Below are 16,923 nucleotides of genomic sequence, written 5' to 3'. Positions count from 1 at the left end.
AGCAAAGTCGGAGAACATATGGTCGCGCAGCATCTGACTGCTGCTGCCTTAAGGTGCCAGACTGTACTGTATAAAGGTGTAGAAGTGTAGCGTTCCGCTGGGGAGCAAACAGAGCGGTGTGAGCGCACAATGGGAAGTGTCAAAGCCGAGTCATTGACTCCCAGCGCTGCTCGCCGAGCGCGGCGGCTGCGGCACAGGCGGGCGCGGGCGCCCTCTGCTGACCACAGCGCGCAAGGCAGCGCTGCCCGCCCCAGCCTCCCCTTCCGCCTTCGGGCGAACCGCAGCGAAAGCCGAATACGCGCGGTTTGGCTTCGCTATTCTGCGTGAAGACTCAGTCTAACAACAAACATCGGATTGAAGAATATTTAGAGACAGTACTGTGGTTTACCAAACGTCAAAAGTGTTAATGAAAGCCAGATTTATGGTCAGAAGGATATTAAGACTGAGTCGTGTTCAGTTTCTGTCACTGGGATAATTTCAAACGGTATGTTTTACTACAAAAAGAGTAAATCGTTGGCATGCAGGTAAACCAGGATACAATTGAAAAAGAAGACGCACTTAGGCAGTTTATGAAATCTGTGACTCGCATTTGACAAAACGAGGGCCTTACTTCAAACAACTGAGCCCTACCGAAGTGCAGTTGTGGAAATAGCTCACAGTTTTCATTGCAGTAGGCAACTAGAGAGAGCTAAGCACCTCTAAAATCCTGGAGAGGACTCTCAAGCTTCAGTTTGAGTATCCAGACTGAGATGATGTTGAGTCTGGAAAAGGCAACAATATAAAATGGATTAATAAATGAGGCAGAGAGAGAAAGAACAGTGTGAGTCCGATTTTTTTTTCTTTTAGAATTATAGATATTTCTATTTACAAAAGTAATTCTGCTTCCAAAGTGATTATTTTATTTCAAAACACATAAATATTAATTTATGACTAGTGTGTTAAAGTAAAGCCAGGCAAGTCAAAACATAATATTAGTATTCTGCTTTAAGACCAGTTAAACCTCTGATTTTGAATATGCATCATAACACTACAAAAATGTGCTCGAGCTTCTGTTTAATTGGACAATGAACTGTATTTCCTCTTGAGTTCTAAAATTTCTGCTGTTTTCAATGCCTGTGCGTTGGAGGCGGACTGATTTATGTAAGAATACAGATAAGTAATTTATTTCTTTGGGGATACAATTAACCCTAAATATCTAAAATTATTTGTTGCAATCCATGTAGAAATTACATAATTCAGTTCCATAAAACTGCAGTATTAACATGATACCAAATATTTCAATTTGATCAAAGGTTCGTTTGCATGAAGGATGAGTATTTTTTTTTTTGCCAAAGGTAAGACAGAAAATGTTACTGTAGTCAAATCAACTATTTTCTGGTAATTACTTCTGCATAAGTCAAATGGAGTGGACTAAATAAGTAAAGTTTATTTCAGTTTTATGAACTTAAGTAGACCAGTCCTCCCTCTGCATTATTGCTCAATTCTAAAATGAATAAAACTTGTAAAAGGTTTTTAGTGCTTCAGAAAATGTTTTCAAGGTTTCATCGTTGCTCTTGCAGCTAAACCAGTGATGAGACCATGCTTGAAAATTGATATTTGAAAAAGCAGGGATTGGTCACTTTTTTATTAAATGGTCGCTTTATATATTTTTGTGTTTTCTTTGCTTTTCCCACCTTTGAATCTACTGATTAAAAGAATGAGAAGGATATTGATTAAACAGTGTACCATACTGTTTGCAATATTTGGTAGGTTTGACATTAATCAGGCCAGGTTTGTAGAGAAACATATTTGTGCAGACTATTGCATGAGTAGAGGGAATTAAGGCAAGATGCTTCCTAAACCTGAATTTACTTGTTTTGATACATAGTTATATTATCTTAATGTGGTTACCTGGATTGCTGAGCAGCCAAGCCTTTGAATCATAGGAGACTTGCGAAAGAAGAAACATTTGCAGATTCCAGAGTTGCTCTTTGTGGTTTTAGTGTCAAAGATTAAGGTAGATAGATAAGGATGTGTCGCTTTATTTAGCCTTTAAACACAGATTAGTAATCCGTTATTTCCAGGGACTATGGGGAGGGTTTAACAGATTATTGAAGAAAGTCATGGGAGTTTGGATAAATGCAGCTGACTGTACAGTAAAATATATATTTTTTTTTTTTATAAATGATGGAATGCTACTAATCATTTTTATTAGACAAACCTTGTTTTTGCCACCCTGAAGCTGAAAGATGTATTATTTGAATTTTGGTCTTTTTAAGTATTTACTGTTACATACCTTTTACACCTAAGTATAGGCTACAATTAATGGAAACATATATAATATACTAGTATTCAAGGCTTAATAAATTAATTTCAGAGCATGTATTAAGAAAAGGAAAGAAAATTTTTATGTTTACAGTGCAAATTAAAACCCAAGTCCCTCTCAAACATGCGTACCATGAAATTTCATTGTAGTCAATGTAGTGTTTGGCTGTGCAGAACCAGGCTGATTACTGAAATATAATTACCTTTGTGGAGGAATTTGGTTGCAGGGGGTAGTCTGTCCTAAGACTGTGCCTTAATACTTCAATAGTATTAAAGTAGGGCACTTAAAGGCTATTCGTGAGCAATTATTTCTAATGCACTTTAAACTGTAATTGAATAAAAAATGACTGCACTAGACTATTTTGAGAAATCTTTGCCATCTTATAACATTTAATTATCAAATTTTGCATTTCAGTATTCTAGCACTTTAAAAGTTCTAATTTTCAAAGTAATATACATTTTATAGTGCTAAAAGAATTGTTCTATTGCTACAACAATAGCTTCAGAAGATAACCTTTCCTAAAAGTTAAGCATGTAGTGCAGGAACAGCAATATTGTTGTTCGGATTGTATTTCAGTAACCAGAAAAATTCTTGCTGTTTTTAGCTTCTCATAAGATCATGAATTATACCTTATGGCCCAAAATATAACGTGTAGACTTTGAATCATTGCCTCGTTCAAATATGAAGTATTTTAAAAACTTGTCAGCTTTTTTACCACGCAAGTAGACAATTGATGGTATAAGCCATTACTTTATTGAGAACCATTAGCTATTTAAAACTCTGTGCATAAATTAAAGAGGAGCTAAATGGATTTGTGGCTGTTGCCATTAGTAGCATTTTAAATTATACAGGCAATTATTGTGTTCATTTTCATTATCGTAGAGCAGCCCCTTTGCAAAACTATTGTGGTTTTCTTAGACATTATGTACAAATTTTCCCTTGGAGATTAAAATTTCCAGTGGTGTGTTTAATTTTGTTAAGTTGTTTCAAATAGAGCAAATATTATGACAAGTAGAAGAAAATTTGTTTTACTAATATGGGAAATAGCAATAAACGTGGAAAACTACTCCAATTCTTAATTCATCTATTTCTAATATTTTCATAGTTATTCTAGTTACTATTTTCCAAAGAAAAGAAATAGCTTTTGTAAGATGGCATATTTTACAAATGCTTTTGTAAAATCACAGTCTAGTTAAAATGAAGTCTATCCACTTTTCCAATAGTCAGATGAATTTTAGAGAATGTTAGTGAATTTCTAAGTGAAATTTATCTGGATAGTTCAACAGTGTTTAATGAAACACTGTTAGCAGCATTAGTTGACTGCAAAAATTGTTTAAGTGGAAAGGCACAGAATTAAACTAATTAAGTATCTTTTAGTACATTGGAGTAACTAGTTTTTGAGAAATGGAGAATGCATTTCTATTAAAACTTACTTTCTTTGTGTGCCCTCTTAAGTAGAATTTTGCAATTGCCTTCACTTACTATAGTAAAGAAACACATTGACATTTACTATGGCCAATAGTATGATCTGTATTAAAAAGAATGGCATTATTAGTGGCAAATCAGGTGTTCTTGAGCAGAAGATTTATAGTGTGAAAAGTTTTTCAGCGTCAACTTTTTTATTGTCATAATACCTCTCCAAACACATTTTTTGGGTCCCAAACTTAAATTCACATCTGTCTTCATCAATTAGAAAGGTATTAATGCTTTGAGCTAGCTACATATCAGTGTGCAGTGGACTAAATTTAATGTTTCTGTCCTAAAAGTGGCATTCTTTCCAAAGAAGCTCTTTATTCATTTCTGTTCTGGGGTGGGGTTTTTTATGGGGAGTGGAGAGGGGTGAGTTAGGCTTTCACTACCGTGATGCAGGGAAAAAAAAGTGTGAGGTAGTAGTTATGCATATTGCAAGACAGTGATTCTTTATTTTATTACAAAAAAAGACCAACTCTAGAAGGCCAGATTAAATCATTCCTTTCACTTTTTAATGGGATTTGGATGAATAGAGTAAAATATGCACTTTGCATTCATTGATAGCATCTTTAGGTTGAGGTAATTGAGTCTTTTTTCCCTGACTGAATGAATAATGACTTCATCTGATCCTCAGCGAGGCCTGAAACTTAGGCTGCCTTTGTCAACGCAAAAAGATCTGGGCTTTGAAACATGCTCTACTTCCCTGGCTTCATTTTTCTTCATTTTAATCCAAAAACCTATTTTTCTCAATAATTCAAGCATAAACTATGTAGTAGTTGAAGCAGCGGAAATTGCAAGATATTTGTCCTCGTTGTGCTGCTTTTTAAATGCAGCTGATAAATCAGCCGCTGTGGTCTTCAGCAGCCTGGTTCTCTAGGGAAGGGACAGCCCATATGTAAGCAAGATTGCTGGAATTTTTAAGAACTATATTTAAAGTGCTTCTTTTGCAGACTGTTTACTATCTAAGGAAGTGTTATGTTTTACTGCTCTTACTGGCAAGACTTGGAGATAAAAAGGGCATCTGTGACAGGGCCTAGGAAACTCTTCCTGGCATGATTTTCCCACATATTTTACTGACTACTAGAGCATCCCAAAAAGTGGAGTAAAAATACCTTAGCTTACATCATACATTATTGAAATTGTGAGAGTCTTAGTTACATAGCTTAAATATATTTTTTTCATGAGAAACAGTGGATAAAGGATAGCTTCTCCTAATTTTTTACTTAAAATGTTTCTAAATCAACTACCTTTTTATTCATGTGAAGTTGAAGCCCTGTTTCACTATATTGGTTTGAAAATGGATATTCCACTTGATTGGTGTTTTTATTATTATCTTGGATAAGTGAAGGCTTTATACAAGTAAAAGTTGTTTCTGTGGTATTGGTTGAGATTTACAGAGTGGTATGAGAGCACAGTGACAAGTCACAGTGCACTTGTCACATGAATAAGAAGTCACAGGCTCTGTCCCATGTGCCTGTTGGTTCTTGAGTCTAACAGGTATTTGATCTTCTAGCAGTCAATGAGCTCCCAACAAATGCAATACACTGTGCTAGTATTTTTGCTGCAAGCATGACAGAAGAAAATTGTCCCTGCTCATTTGTTCATCTGTAATTCTCTTTTCTCCTCTCCCTTCTGTGTTCCTGTCCTAGAACAAGGAATGGAGAAGGGATGTGTCAGACTTGAAGGTATTCAAAACACTTGGCTGGGACAGTTCACATTGGTTCTAGGAATTGTTATTGCCACAAAACCAGGGAACATCTTTTGTGTGCAAACATAGGAATAACAATCAATGTAGTTATCAAAGTTCAGTTAATAGTTGCAAGTGCATGGATTTTTAATAGGTAGGAATAACCAAAGCAAATAATTGCTAATTGTTTGCATTGCAGAAGCATAAATTAAAAAAAAACTCCTGACTAACTTGATTTCTTTTCTTCTTCCAGGTTGGCTTGCTGGACCTGGAGCTGAATCAACTGACCAAAGCCCTGTTTTTGGCTTTAGTTGCACTATCAGTTGTTATGGTGACTTTGCAAGGATTTGTAGGCCCGTGGTATCGCAACCTTTTCCGGTTCCTCCTCCTGTTTTCCTATATCATCCCAATCAGGTATGTATAAGAATGAAAACAAAATACAGTTGCCTAATTTTACTGTATGTGGCTTTCTTGAAATTTATACTTGCTTCTCATTGCAAAGGAAATTGATCTTATCAGGAAGCTGAAGGAGAAGGTGCCAACAAATCTGCTGATTCTCAAAGGATCACTGTACAGAAAACAATACTGTTGTATTTTTTTTGTATAATGTTCATCTTGCTGGAGTAATCAGGATATCTAATCCTTTGCTAGCATAAATGTATTAATAAGGTTACAAGGTGTATGAGACAGTGGTTTCAAGAAGCATGCAGTTGAATGAACTGCTAGATGCGTTATGGAATTTTATTTTTAATGCCTTAAATACTAAAAATGTTCCATTTCTCTGGTTAAAATACAGACGTTTTACCCCAATAATGATTAATTTAAATTCGATGGCTGAATAATGTAAGTGCTCTTTTAAAATGAGAGGAGTTTTAACATGTAACCAAGTAGAGACTTGCCCTGAATTAATTAATTCATTAAGCATGAGTACTGTATATTCAAATTGCAGATAAACTGGAACACGAAATAATATCCATGTGTGTAATCAAGTCTTCTGTGGACACAGCAGTGAGAACACTGCCTCTGAACTGAATTATTTTCTTTGCATGGGTATTGCCTTTGCAAAATGGAAATGCTGTTAAAATACGCAGTGTTTACATTAAGGTAATTGTTACTTTTAGATCCTCTTTAGAACTGTTCAGTTTGAGATACATCATTCAGTAGGCCCAGTGATCAGCCAGAGTTAGCAGTATCTAAACTGTAGCTAGATTTAAGACCTGTCCCCTCAGGCATGCACACAATATTTAAGTTCACGTAGTAAAGAAAAGAAAAAATAACAGGAGGATTTCATTAGGCCTTTTAATCTAAGCTTACATTACTGATAAGTTACTGTGATCACATTTTTAAAGTACATGTCTGTGTGAAGGAAATTGTATCATATTTGACCAATGGGATGCTCAGGAAGCCTCTGTCTTAACATTTTATAGCTTAGGACTTTATTTTTATAGTACTTTTGTGTTGCAAGAGAAACTGATTCTGTGGGAAGTTAAAGGAGAAGGTTCTGACAAATCTGCTGGAACCACAATTTTGGGATATCTTTCTAAACACTGTCACTGTCATAACTCCTTTACTGCTTGAATGATGCTGTTCAATCATGTTGCCATCCCCCCCACTACCACACAGTTCCTGAATATTAAGCAATTTATCCATGTGAAGAGGCAAAAAGTCCTCAATTCAAATGGTTAAGTGTACGTTTTACTCAGACATGCACTTTAAAACTTCCAAGGGAGGGGAATAAAGAGCTAAGGATATAAAGGATCACTTCTAACTAAAGGAAAACTTTTAACTATTTTAATGCCTTTGTTACTGAATGCAAGAGTATTAAGGCCATATAGGCCATATAGGTGTTGTTAGTAAATTTTACTCCATATTGAAAGTTCAACATATGCCATTGAAAGAACATTTTCACAGAGCAGCTCATTTTCAATGTACGAGTTCTATAGTGGACTTGTGGAAAAGCTTTTCTCCAAAAATAACTTCTAGTATGCATCTAATGCAATTTATAATTGTTTGCGAGAAATAACATAAAAACTAAAAGTATTAGAGAATAAGGTTGGTTTAGTTCATCAGACAGGAATTTATCACAGAATGCTTTCCTCACTAGAGATTTATCTGTTTCTCTACCAAATTTTCTTCAACCCAAATCTTCATAAATACAGGGTTGCTTCCCAGACTGTCAGAAAGATGAACAGCTCAATCATGCTGGTGTTCAGACTTGACTACACTTCCCTTCCTCTCTTCTGTATGTTAAACATGGGAATGACTTAATTTTTAGGCTGTATTTTGAGTGTAAAGTCTCAAAGATGAAAATTACAAAGCAAATGACATTGAAGCACCAGGTGTTACACCCTCCCATTATTTTTAAAATAGCTGTGTAGGGGAAATAATGAACTTAAAGATGTAAATGAAATGTCAGAGATTGGGATTCACTGGTAGAGGCAAAGCATATCTGGACTCAGGCACACATGAAACGTGTTGCTTGATAGTTTTAGAGAATTCAGGAAGTTTCTAATTGTGGAGCTTTTTTGCAGTTCTGTTTGGCTTTTGGTTTGCAGAGGAAGGGAACTTCTTGGTATGCAATAAAAATAGTTTTTCATGGCTAGACATGCTTGGTGAAGATCATCAGGAAGATGATGATAGAGTTAGTAGAGTTTAACTGATCTCTGTGCAGCCTCTCCTATAATTAGTATGAAGAGGAACTTTTCAGATGCTTCAGAAAGAAGCTGGTTCTTTGTGTTTCAGCTGCATCCTAAATACTCGTCTAGATCAGTGTTGCTTCACTTTGTGCAGGGTATTACTGTGGGGTTTGTAAGACTTTAGAAGTATAAACATAAAACAACTGTAAAAAAACCCAACAGCACAGCACGATCCCGATAAGCAACGCTTACCCACCCCTCACCTTCAAAAAATCAGCCTCCCAACATTGCATACATTCTGTGGTGTACAAGGAATCAAGAAGAATGGAGAAAAAGTAATAATAAACAGATATCAAAAGCTTAGTCCATCTCTAAACTTTTTGTAAGTTAGAATCATAATGCACAAAATGTTTTGAACAGCCCCACACCCCCCCAGAAACTTTTGGCCCTTGAAAGTGTTTATGTCATTGATATTTTCTTTTTCCATATGCAGAAACCATAGCCCAGGGAGCCTCCATCAGCAATCTACTGCCTTAAAAATCAAGCCATTTTAAGGGAAAGAGGATATAAAGCAAGTCCTTGACAGACTGTTCAAAATAAAGTAAATCTCTCTATGATTATCTTCATGTGTTATCTGAGTTTTTCCATGTTCCTTAGCATTTTTTTGGCATTTTTCTAGCTGGCTCTAGCCAACTAGACTGTATCACTTAGTGCAGCTGTCACATAGCAAGCTAGCAGGGAGCTTGTATCCTCAAGTATGTCCATGCTGCTGCTCTTCGTGATACCGGTGTAGAAGTTCTTAAGTCTGTGATGTAGCCTTTACTTTTTTAATAAGGTGCTTTTGTTGAACAACTTGTATTTTTTGAATTGTCTGTTTTCTGAATGACAAGGGTCAGTGGGCAATAACAGTCATGCTAATGAAAAGCCAGCAGCCTGGGTGGGGGAAGATTTCTGAATTTTAAGTGCAAGAGAATAGAAGAGGTTTTAATCAGTATGGAGTGCAAGATACCAGCTACTACTGAGATGAAAATTCCGATGTTTGTGTATATGGGTGTAGAAAAGATGTTAAGGCTGTTAGAGAGCCTTGTCACAAAATGACTCTGTTCTTTTCCCTGGCCTTGACTACTAGCATGCCTTTATCAGCTCACTTGAGCTATCATAGCAAATGGTTCAGAAAGCCCAGGCCAAAGCAAAGCCTTAGTGATGGCACTGCCCACAAACTGGATCCCCTCCATCGCCAGCGGACTTTGTTAATTCATTGTCCAGTCTTCTTCACCACCGTGAAAGACAAAGTGAGTTTTACTTTGCGTTGAGGTTTTCTGTATGTTTGGGTTTTGTTTAAAAATTTGAATAAGTAAATACTAAATAATAAGTAAATACTAAATAATGTAGCCAGAAAAGTTTTTCAAGATAATTAGCCAAAGAGTGTTTGGTGAAATTGCTGCCTCACGTACAGATGTGTGAGTCTTGTAGCTGTATGTGCTTCTGCTTTGCTGTTAAGAACTGTAGAGGATTTACCATAAAATTATAAGATATTGACTGGGGATCTATTAAAAATGTGTATCACGCAAGCTCTATATTTAGTAGCAGTTTAAAGCTGGATTGACAGGGGCTTAATCAGCCATCATTTTAGAAGGATCCTTTAGTTTTAGTGTAAACAGAAGCTGAAATGTCTCTTGTTCTTTCCCTTGTACACCCCAAGGCTCCTTGTCACTGAGCTGTTCTGCCAAAAGAAGCTGTCCCAAATGACTGGAAGGAACTACCTTGCACTTAAGTAGTAATGTTTTGGGGCACTACATGGTTCCTGGCTGGGTTTTTTTCGGGGTCTTTAGATGAAGCACTTAAATCCTTCAAATTATGCCAGTCTGTTCTCAGGGGCAGTGAGGAAAACATTGCTAGGAGGTCTTATGTCTGAAATTCATTAATAGCCTCTCAAATCTCAGATCATACACATATAAATTTCTGTGTTTTCTTGAGATCCAGGGAACTCATACCTATGCAGACTGTCTAATAGCCACAAGCAGCCATGGTGCTTTCAATCATGCTGTAGTTTCTGCTGTGTTGGAGATTATGTGTATAATCTGTAGATGTGAGAATATCAGTATATGAGGTCTCACACTGAGAGACAGAATATATATTAGATATACAATGCAAAGGTTTCAGTGTGGAAGAGCTAAAGATCTGCTTATAAAGTGGCTTAATCAAGTAGTTTAATACACATTTAGTGTATTGTGCTTTGCCATATAATGATATATCATGCAATCTCCATAGAGACTGAAAAACATTATGTGATTATTCATGACATTTTAATAATTAATTTTGCAGCAGAAGTTAAGGTGTGTCTCTCTTCTGCTAGGACCATCTTAGATTGTCCAGTGTGGTGCTGTACTACTGCCTGAGCTAGCTTTTTGCTTCTCTTAAAATGTCTGATATTCATGCTACACAGAAAAAACACAGAATCACAAAGTTATTTAGATTAGAAGAGACTTATAAGATTATCAAGTCCAACTATTAACCCACCACTGCCAAATCCACCACTAAAACATTTCTCTAAATGCTAGTCAGATCTGTGGGTCTTTTAAAATACCTCCAGCAATCTAGACTCTACCATTTCTCTAGGCAGCTAGTTCTAATGCTTGGCAACAGTTCTGGTGAGGATTTTTTTCCTAATACCCAATCTAGAGTTTCCCTGGTGTGACCTTTTGAGACCGACCTCCTCCTGGCTACACCCTCTTTCAGGCAGTTGTAGAGTGATAAGGTCACCCCTGAGCCTCCTTTGCTCCAGGCTGAACACCCCCAGCTTTCTCAACTACTCCTCATAGGACTTGTGCTCCAGACCCTTCCCCAGCTTTGTTGCCCTTCTCTGGACACACTCCAACACCTCAACGTGCTGCATTCTTGTAGTGAGGGGCTCAAAACTGAGCACAGGATTCAAAATGTGGCCTGACCAGTGCCGGGTACAGGGCCAATCGCTGCCCTGGTCCTGCTGGCCACACTACCGCTGACACAGGCCAGGGCCATTGGCCTTCTTGACCACCTGGGCACTGCTGGCTCAGGTTCATCAACTGCCAACCAGCACCTCCAGGTCCTTTTCTGCTGGGCAGCTTTCCAGCCAGTTTGTCCCCAGCCTGTGGAGCTGTCTTGAGCTGTTGTGACCCAAGGGCAAGACCTGGCACTTGGCCTTGCTGACCCTCATACAAAAGACCTCTGCCCACTGACGCAGCCTATCCAAACTCCTCTGTAGGTCCTTCCTTCCTTCCTTCCTTCCAGTGGATCAACACTCCCACCCAGTTTGGTGTCCTCTACAAAATTACTCAGGGGAAGCTATATCCCCTTGTCCTGATCATTATTACAGATATTTATAAAACAGGACTGGCCACAATACTGAGCACAATCAGTCTAAAAAAAGAAAAGTAATTTTTTAAACTGATCTATTGTAGTAAATCTTCCTCTTTTCAAATCTTGCAATATTGCCTATTTGCTTCTAGGTTATTTTTCTGGTTTTACAGCAAGCAATACCGAACTTGTGTAGAATATACCAAAAAAAAACCCCATGTTTTAAATATTATTTGTATTGGACCTCCAATATCAATATTGTTATGTTGGTATAAGAGGCCTAATGAAGGACAGCATCTGAGCTGGTAAATATGATAATAGCAAAGAAACATTTTTCATAGGAAGCGATCATTGTCACTCTGATCTGCACATGCTACATCTCTTATGCAAAGGTGCTGGTGCTTGTTTGCTTGTTTGACATGTGGGTTGTTGTTTGTTTTTTTTTTTATTTTTTTCTGTTTTAAGCCTGTAAGAAATTCACAGATAATTTTTTTCCATTAACTATTCCCTAGATTTCCTCCTGGATTTTTAAGGTCTATCTATGTTACAACATCTAATTATCTGTATCTGGGTTGCATTTAGCCCTTGGAAAACTGCATGTACCACAGTTGCTATAGTAATACAGAGTTGATACACATTTTTTTGCCACAAATATTTAATCATAAATGTGTGGGGTTGAGTTCTCTGTTAAAGTTACATTCACTCCCAGGGTTTCATGCAAAATGCTATGTGTACCTTCCTTTATTTTCTTTTGTATGCTCACATAATAGACAAAATTATAAAAATTAGTGCAAGAGGAGTAGTGAGACCAGTTATGAAGCAAACAGGAACACAGTTCTGAGGCTCTTCTTGGGAGTGCCAAACAGATAGGAAATAAAGCTAAATAAAAAATATATATAGTGGACAAAACACAAAGGAATATTATATTCCGGTTTCCTTGTCAAATAAAATATGAGAGATGGAGAAATTAAAGGATGACCTATCAGTTGATTTTTATTTGCTTAGATCTTTGTATGATATTGTGCTTAAATGAAGTAACTTCTTTTTGTTCTATTTTTATTTGTTTAATGCCAGTTAATACCAGTTACTAGGCTCCAAAAAATCAGTTTCTGTGAAGATTTAACTTTCCTGGCATGTTGAATTGAAAATATTTTTGGTGGTTTCTTGACCAATATTTTAAAAACTATTAATTTTTTTTTCTACATTTTGAATAATGCATATATCAGTGTATAGTTTATGGCTGTTTCAAGAAAGTAGGGATATGTTAAGAAGGTTAGGGGATGTAGTCATAGGGGATTTGGTACAGTTTTGGATAATAATGGGACCCAAATACAACCTTCAGTATCATTTTCACAGAGAAGGAAGTCCTGAAAAATAAGACTACATCTCAATTACTTAATTTATTTTAAAAAGTAGATACCACTTTGCGTACTTATACGGTATCTAGAGTTCTGGCAGTGCTCTGGTGTTTTGGTTACAAAACTCTTACATAGACAAAACTGCTTAGGAAGTTAGGGAAAAAACCGAACATCTAATTGTTAGTCAAAATCATACTTGAATTATATTTGACACAATATTGCTTTGTTCACTAGATTGTCCTTGATAACTTCATTAGGTCTTGATTGCTTTTCATTGAGTCATGAAAGGTAGAATGTTGCTGGAGTTTCTAAATGTATTTGTCAAACTTTCTCAGTGAAGGCCCTTGCTTATTGGCAAATTTGTCCTTTTGACAAAAAAAAAACAACCCAAATCAGACACCTTTAGAAGGTGTCATTACATCATTACAATTTGTGAAAAAATAAAAATTAGAAGTCCTGTAAATAGGAATGTTTAGTCTAAAACACTGGTGTTGTTTTTGAGGGAATAAGAGCAGAACTATTTGTTTTTAACATGTAGTTAAAAGCAGTGTGGATTTGGAAATATTGTTCTGAAGCTGAATTGAAGAGAAACCCTGACTCTTAATGGCATAAATCCCCAAGATGGATAAAAATTGCATTAGGATTGCCTGCTCTAGGGTAACTAGTGCTGAGGTGGAAAGACGAGAAACGTATTACTGGGTTTGCTAAATGTGCTCATTCTCTGCAACAGCCTTCAAATTCCTATATAAACATACTCTGCTTAAATTCTGCATGTTAATTGGTTTGCTAAAAACTAGTGTTACTAATGCAACAGTTGCTAATGCTACGTTGGATGCTGTTCTGGGTGTTTTCATGAATAACTGAAGTGTTTGAAGTTTGTAAATTTGGATTAAATTGAGAAGGATTTGAAAACTGGTGAATTTAAAATGTTTTGGTTATATAATGAGATTTCCTAAAGTCTGCAAAGAAATTATGAGAAATGATAGCTAATATTATCAGGCATTGAAAGTAGCTTTATTTTGAGTAAGGTTAGTGTCACCTTGTTTTATTATGTAAAAATTCTTGGACTTTTCAGTGAAGTATTTTTATCCATTCCTGTGAAGCTCTGTTGGAGAGGTTTCTAGTTTCAAAAGCAAACTCACTATTAATAGGCCATCAGCATTTTTAGTGTTGCATCAGTCTCCATAATGTGCTAAGCAAGAGCTACAATGATTTCAAAGATAAAGATTTCCTCTAAGACAAAAAGCATTAAGTGAAGGAAGTCAGAAAATGATACAGTGTACAAATTTCAGAATTAATACTAAAAAATTAATCTATGGCACTTATTTTTATTCCCATTTAATTCTTTATAATCATAACAATTCAAACATGTACCCAATATCTTTCTATCTGCCAGAAAGCTGTCCTGGACTGGCCTAGTCATTGGGGAGACAACATTTCTCTATAGACCAGCAGTGCCAGCTATTAGGTCCATCAGCATAAAGGGGGTACATTCTGTTCTACTTAGCAGTGCATGCTGGAAAGCTGAAGTAATTCCTAAAATGCCATAATGCTTTGAAATATGGATTTCTCCTCACAGCTCAGCAAGAGAAGTTGGAGTCTTGTTTTCTTTTCTCTTTTTTCCTTACCATTAAATTATATTCAAGTATATTATAGTTAAGTGCATGGAGTGTTTAGAATGTCAAAACCAGGTGATACACATGCTTATCAAAGGTGCAAGTAAAGCTGCCTACTGCACTTCAGCTTTGAGAGAATTCTCTGATTTTATCTTACTGAAGCACAGTTTTTCATACCTGAGCAGCTGCAGATCTCCATTGATAGAGCAGCCATGTGAATGTCTCTGTGTGTGTGCCATGTACCTGAGACTGAAGTGCTTAAATAGAGTGTCCATCTCAGAATTTCTGTCCTGGTGGATAGCCTAAATGCCACTTTGAAGTGGGGTGGTGAGCAGCTCTCATGATTCAGTTAATCTTCCTGCTCTTGGCTAGAGCAAATGTCCATCTGTTTTTAAATTACCTAAGTGTGTTTGTGTTTCTCTTGTCAAGTTAGACGGCATCCTTTGTACTTGACTGGCTAACTAGCAGGTTCACATGCAGGAGTAAATCTTGCTGTTCCTTTGGTTTCAATGTGAGGTGTGTTGGTCTTTATATTCGCTCTGAAACATAACAGACAAGTATAATAAGAATGCAGTTTTCATAGTACTGGCTCTGGATTGAGTAAGATAGGCTAGAACTGTAGTTAAGCAGTGTGAGGCATGTTACTTCCAGTATTTTTCTCACTATACTGCAGCATTTTCAGTAAAAAAGAATCTGTAGAGTCCTTCTTCTGTTGTCTGTCCTATTGGTTCATGTATTTGCATGTCTGAAGACAGATGAAATTAGGGAAAATATTGCAGGACTAGTACATCACCACAGAGAAGGATAATTTTCAGATGATGACGATTTTGGTGGGAAAATAAGATATAGTTAAAGCATAAAATACTATCCTAAATGGTAAATCTTGTATTTAAAATGTTACGTTTCTTTTCTGCTGCAACATGTTTTGTCTTCTGCTGTTCAAATTCAGGAGGTAGGGGATGTAGAATAAACTGTTTTTCAGTGTGTCTCAAAATTTCAGATGCTCTCACAATTCTAATTAAATGCATCTCTTCTTTATGGGATAGTGCAGATTGTGACTCACTGTTCCCTCCACTGTTACCTCAGGTAATCCACAATCTGTTGCTGAGATTCCAAGAGGACAGATGAAAACTCCTGGTAGCTGCTCTTTTTTTATGCAGTTAAGTCAGGATGATGTCAGGACTGTTACAAAAATGTCTGAAGTCCATTAGCAGTATTTTGACCTTGATAGGTACCTTTGAACAGTTCTAAGAGTTGCATTACTGTAAACCTGTTGCTTAACTTGGGACTCTTATGTTGGCAACTTAGCTACAAATATTTTGCAGAATCACAGAATATGCTGAAATGGAAGGGACTCATAATGATCACTGCGTCCAACTTCTGGCCCTGCACAGGACCATCCTCAAGAGACACACCATGTGCGTGAGAGCATTGGCCAATCACGCCTTGAACTCTCTCAGGCTTGGTGCTTGTGATAGCTTCCTTGGGGAGCCTGTGCCAGTTCCCTACCATCCTGTGGGTGAAGAGTCTTTTTCTAACATTCAGACATCCCCTTACACAAATCAGGCCATTCCCTCAGATCCTGTCACTGGTCATCACAGAGAAGAGATCAGTGTTTGCCCCTCCTCTTCCCCTTATGAGCAAGTTATAGACTATGATGAGGTCTCCCCTCAGTCTCCCCTTCTCCAGGCTGAACAGACCACGTGACCTCAATAGTTCACGTAGCTACTGTCCTACCTGTTTTTTCAGTATTTCTGTTAGAGCAGAGTCAAGAGAAATTAATACCTGCCTTTTTCTTAGTCACTGCTCCTCTGACATGGCAGCAGACACAGGGTGAATAGCCAGAGGAAAGTAGTCTTTTAATGGTTTAGAACAAGGTGGATAGATTTATTATGGGGAAGATTAATGTGATTAAATGAGTGAAGACTTTTTTATTGTGACATAGGAATACAAGGTGCATCTTAGTTGTTATGTGATGAAGACATGGAAATATTAAAAAATGAAAGCACAGAGTGAACTGGAAAAACATACTTTTGATTTTGGACTTCAATGTATAAGCAGTAAAACTTGCTATAGATTGCATATTTTCTGTTAGCCAGTGACCCAAACATTACTTCATGCCAACGTGGTATCACAAGGGTGCATTTTGCTGCTTCACACTTTTCTCCTTTTACAATGGACCCTCTCTAGCTACAGTTTGGGAAGGACAAAAATATCATTGATTATTTGGGAAAGAGGAATTGACAAATATAGTTGTACTATCCTAAAGAAATAATGTTGTTGGTTGTTCTTTAAAAAAAAAAAAAAAGAAAACCACTTGAAAAGGTACAAAAATATTTGTAATTTCACATCATAAAGAGAACATAGGTGGTGTTTGCGTTTTTTTAGTAGATAAAAACTGATCGAATCTGTTCTTGCTGAATCTATTCTTGCTATACATTATCCCTCTGTATAAGAGTAGTAATGTAATTATCTCAAGAGTCTTCACAAAGTGTTGGAATCTGTCTCATGCAGA

At 36.8% G+C, this 16,923-nt stretch overlaps 1 protein-coding gene across 3 annotated transcripts in view; it reads left to right on the top strand.

Annotated features, from left to right (window-relative positions):
• Window positions 1-16,923, top strand: part of ATP9B (ATPase phospholipid transporting 9B (putative)) — a 154,916-nt gene that overhangs the window by 99,004 nt on the left and 38,989 nt on the right. For all 3 annotated transcript variants that reach the window (XM_038129522.1, XM_038129521.1, XM_038129523.1), the window contains one exon: window positions 5,716-5,876. In XM_038129522.1, the coding sequence (XP_037985450.1) occupies window positions 5,716-5,876 (161 nt within the window). The remainder of the gene's footprint in view (window positions 1-5,715; window positions 5,877-16,923) is intronic.

Source organism: Motacilla alba, chromosome 2, assembly GCF_015832195.1.
Source record: "Motacilla alba alba isolate MOTALB_02 chromosome 2, Motacilla_alba_V1.0_pri, whole genome shotgun sequence".
Lineage (NCBI taxonomy): Eukaryota > Metazoa > Chordata > Aves > Passeriformes > Motacillidae > Motacilla > Motacilla alba.
The sequence above is the reverse complement of the archived record's forward strand: the minus strand, read 5'-3'. Positions and strand labels throughout refer to the sequence as shown.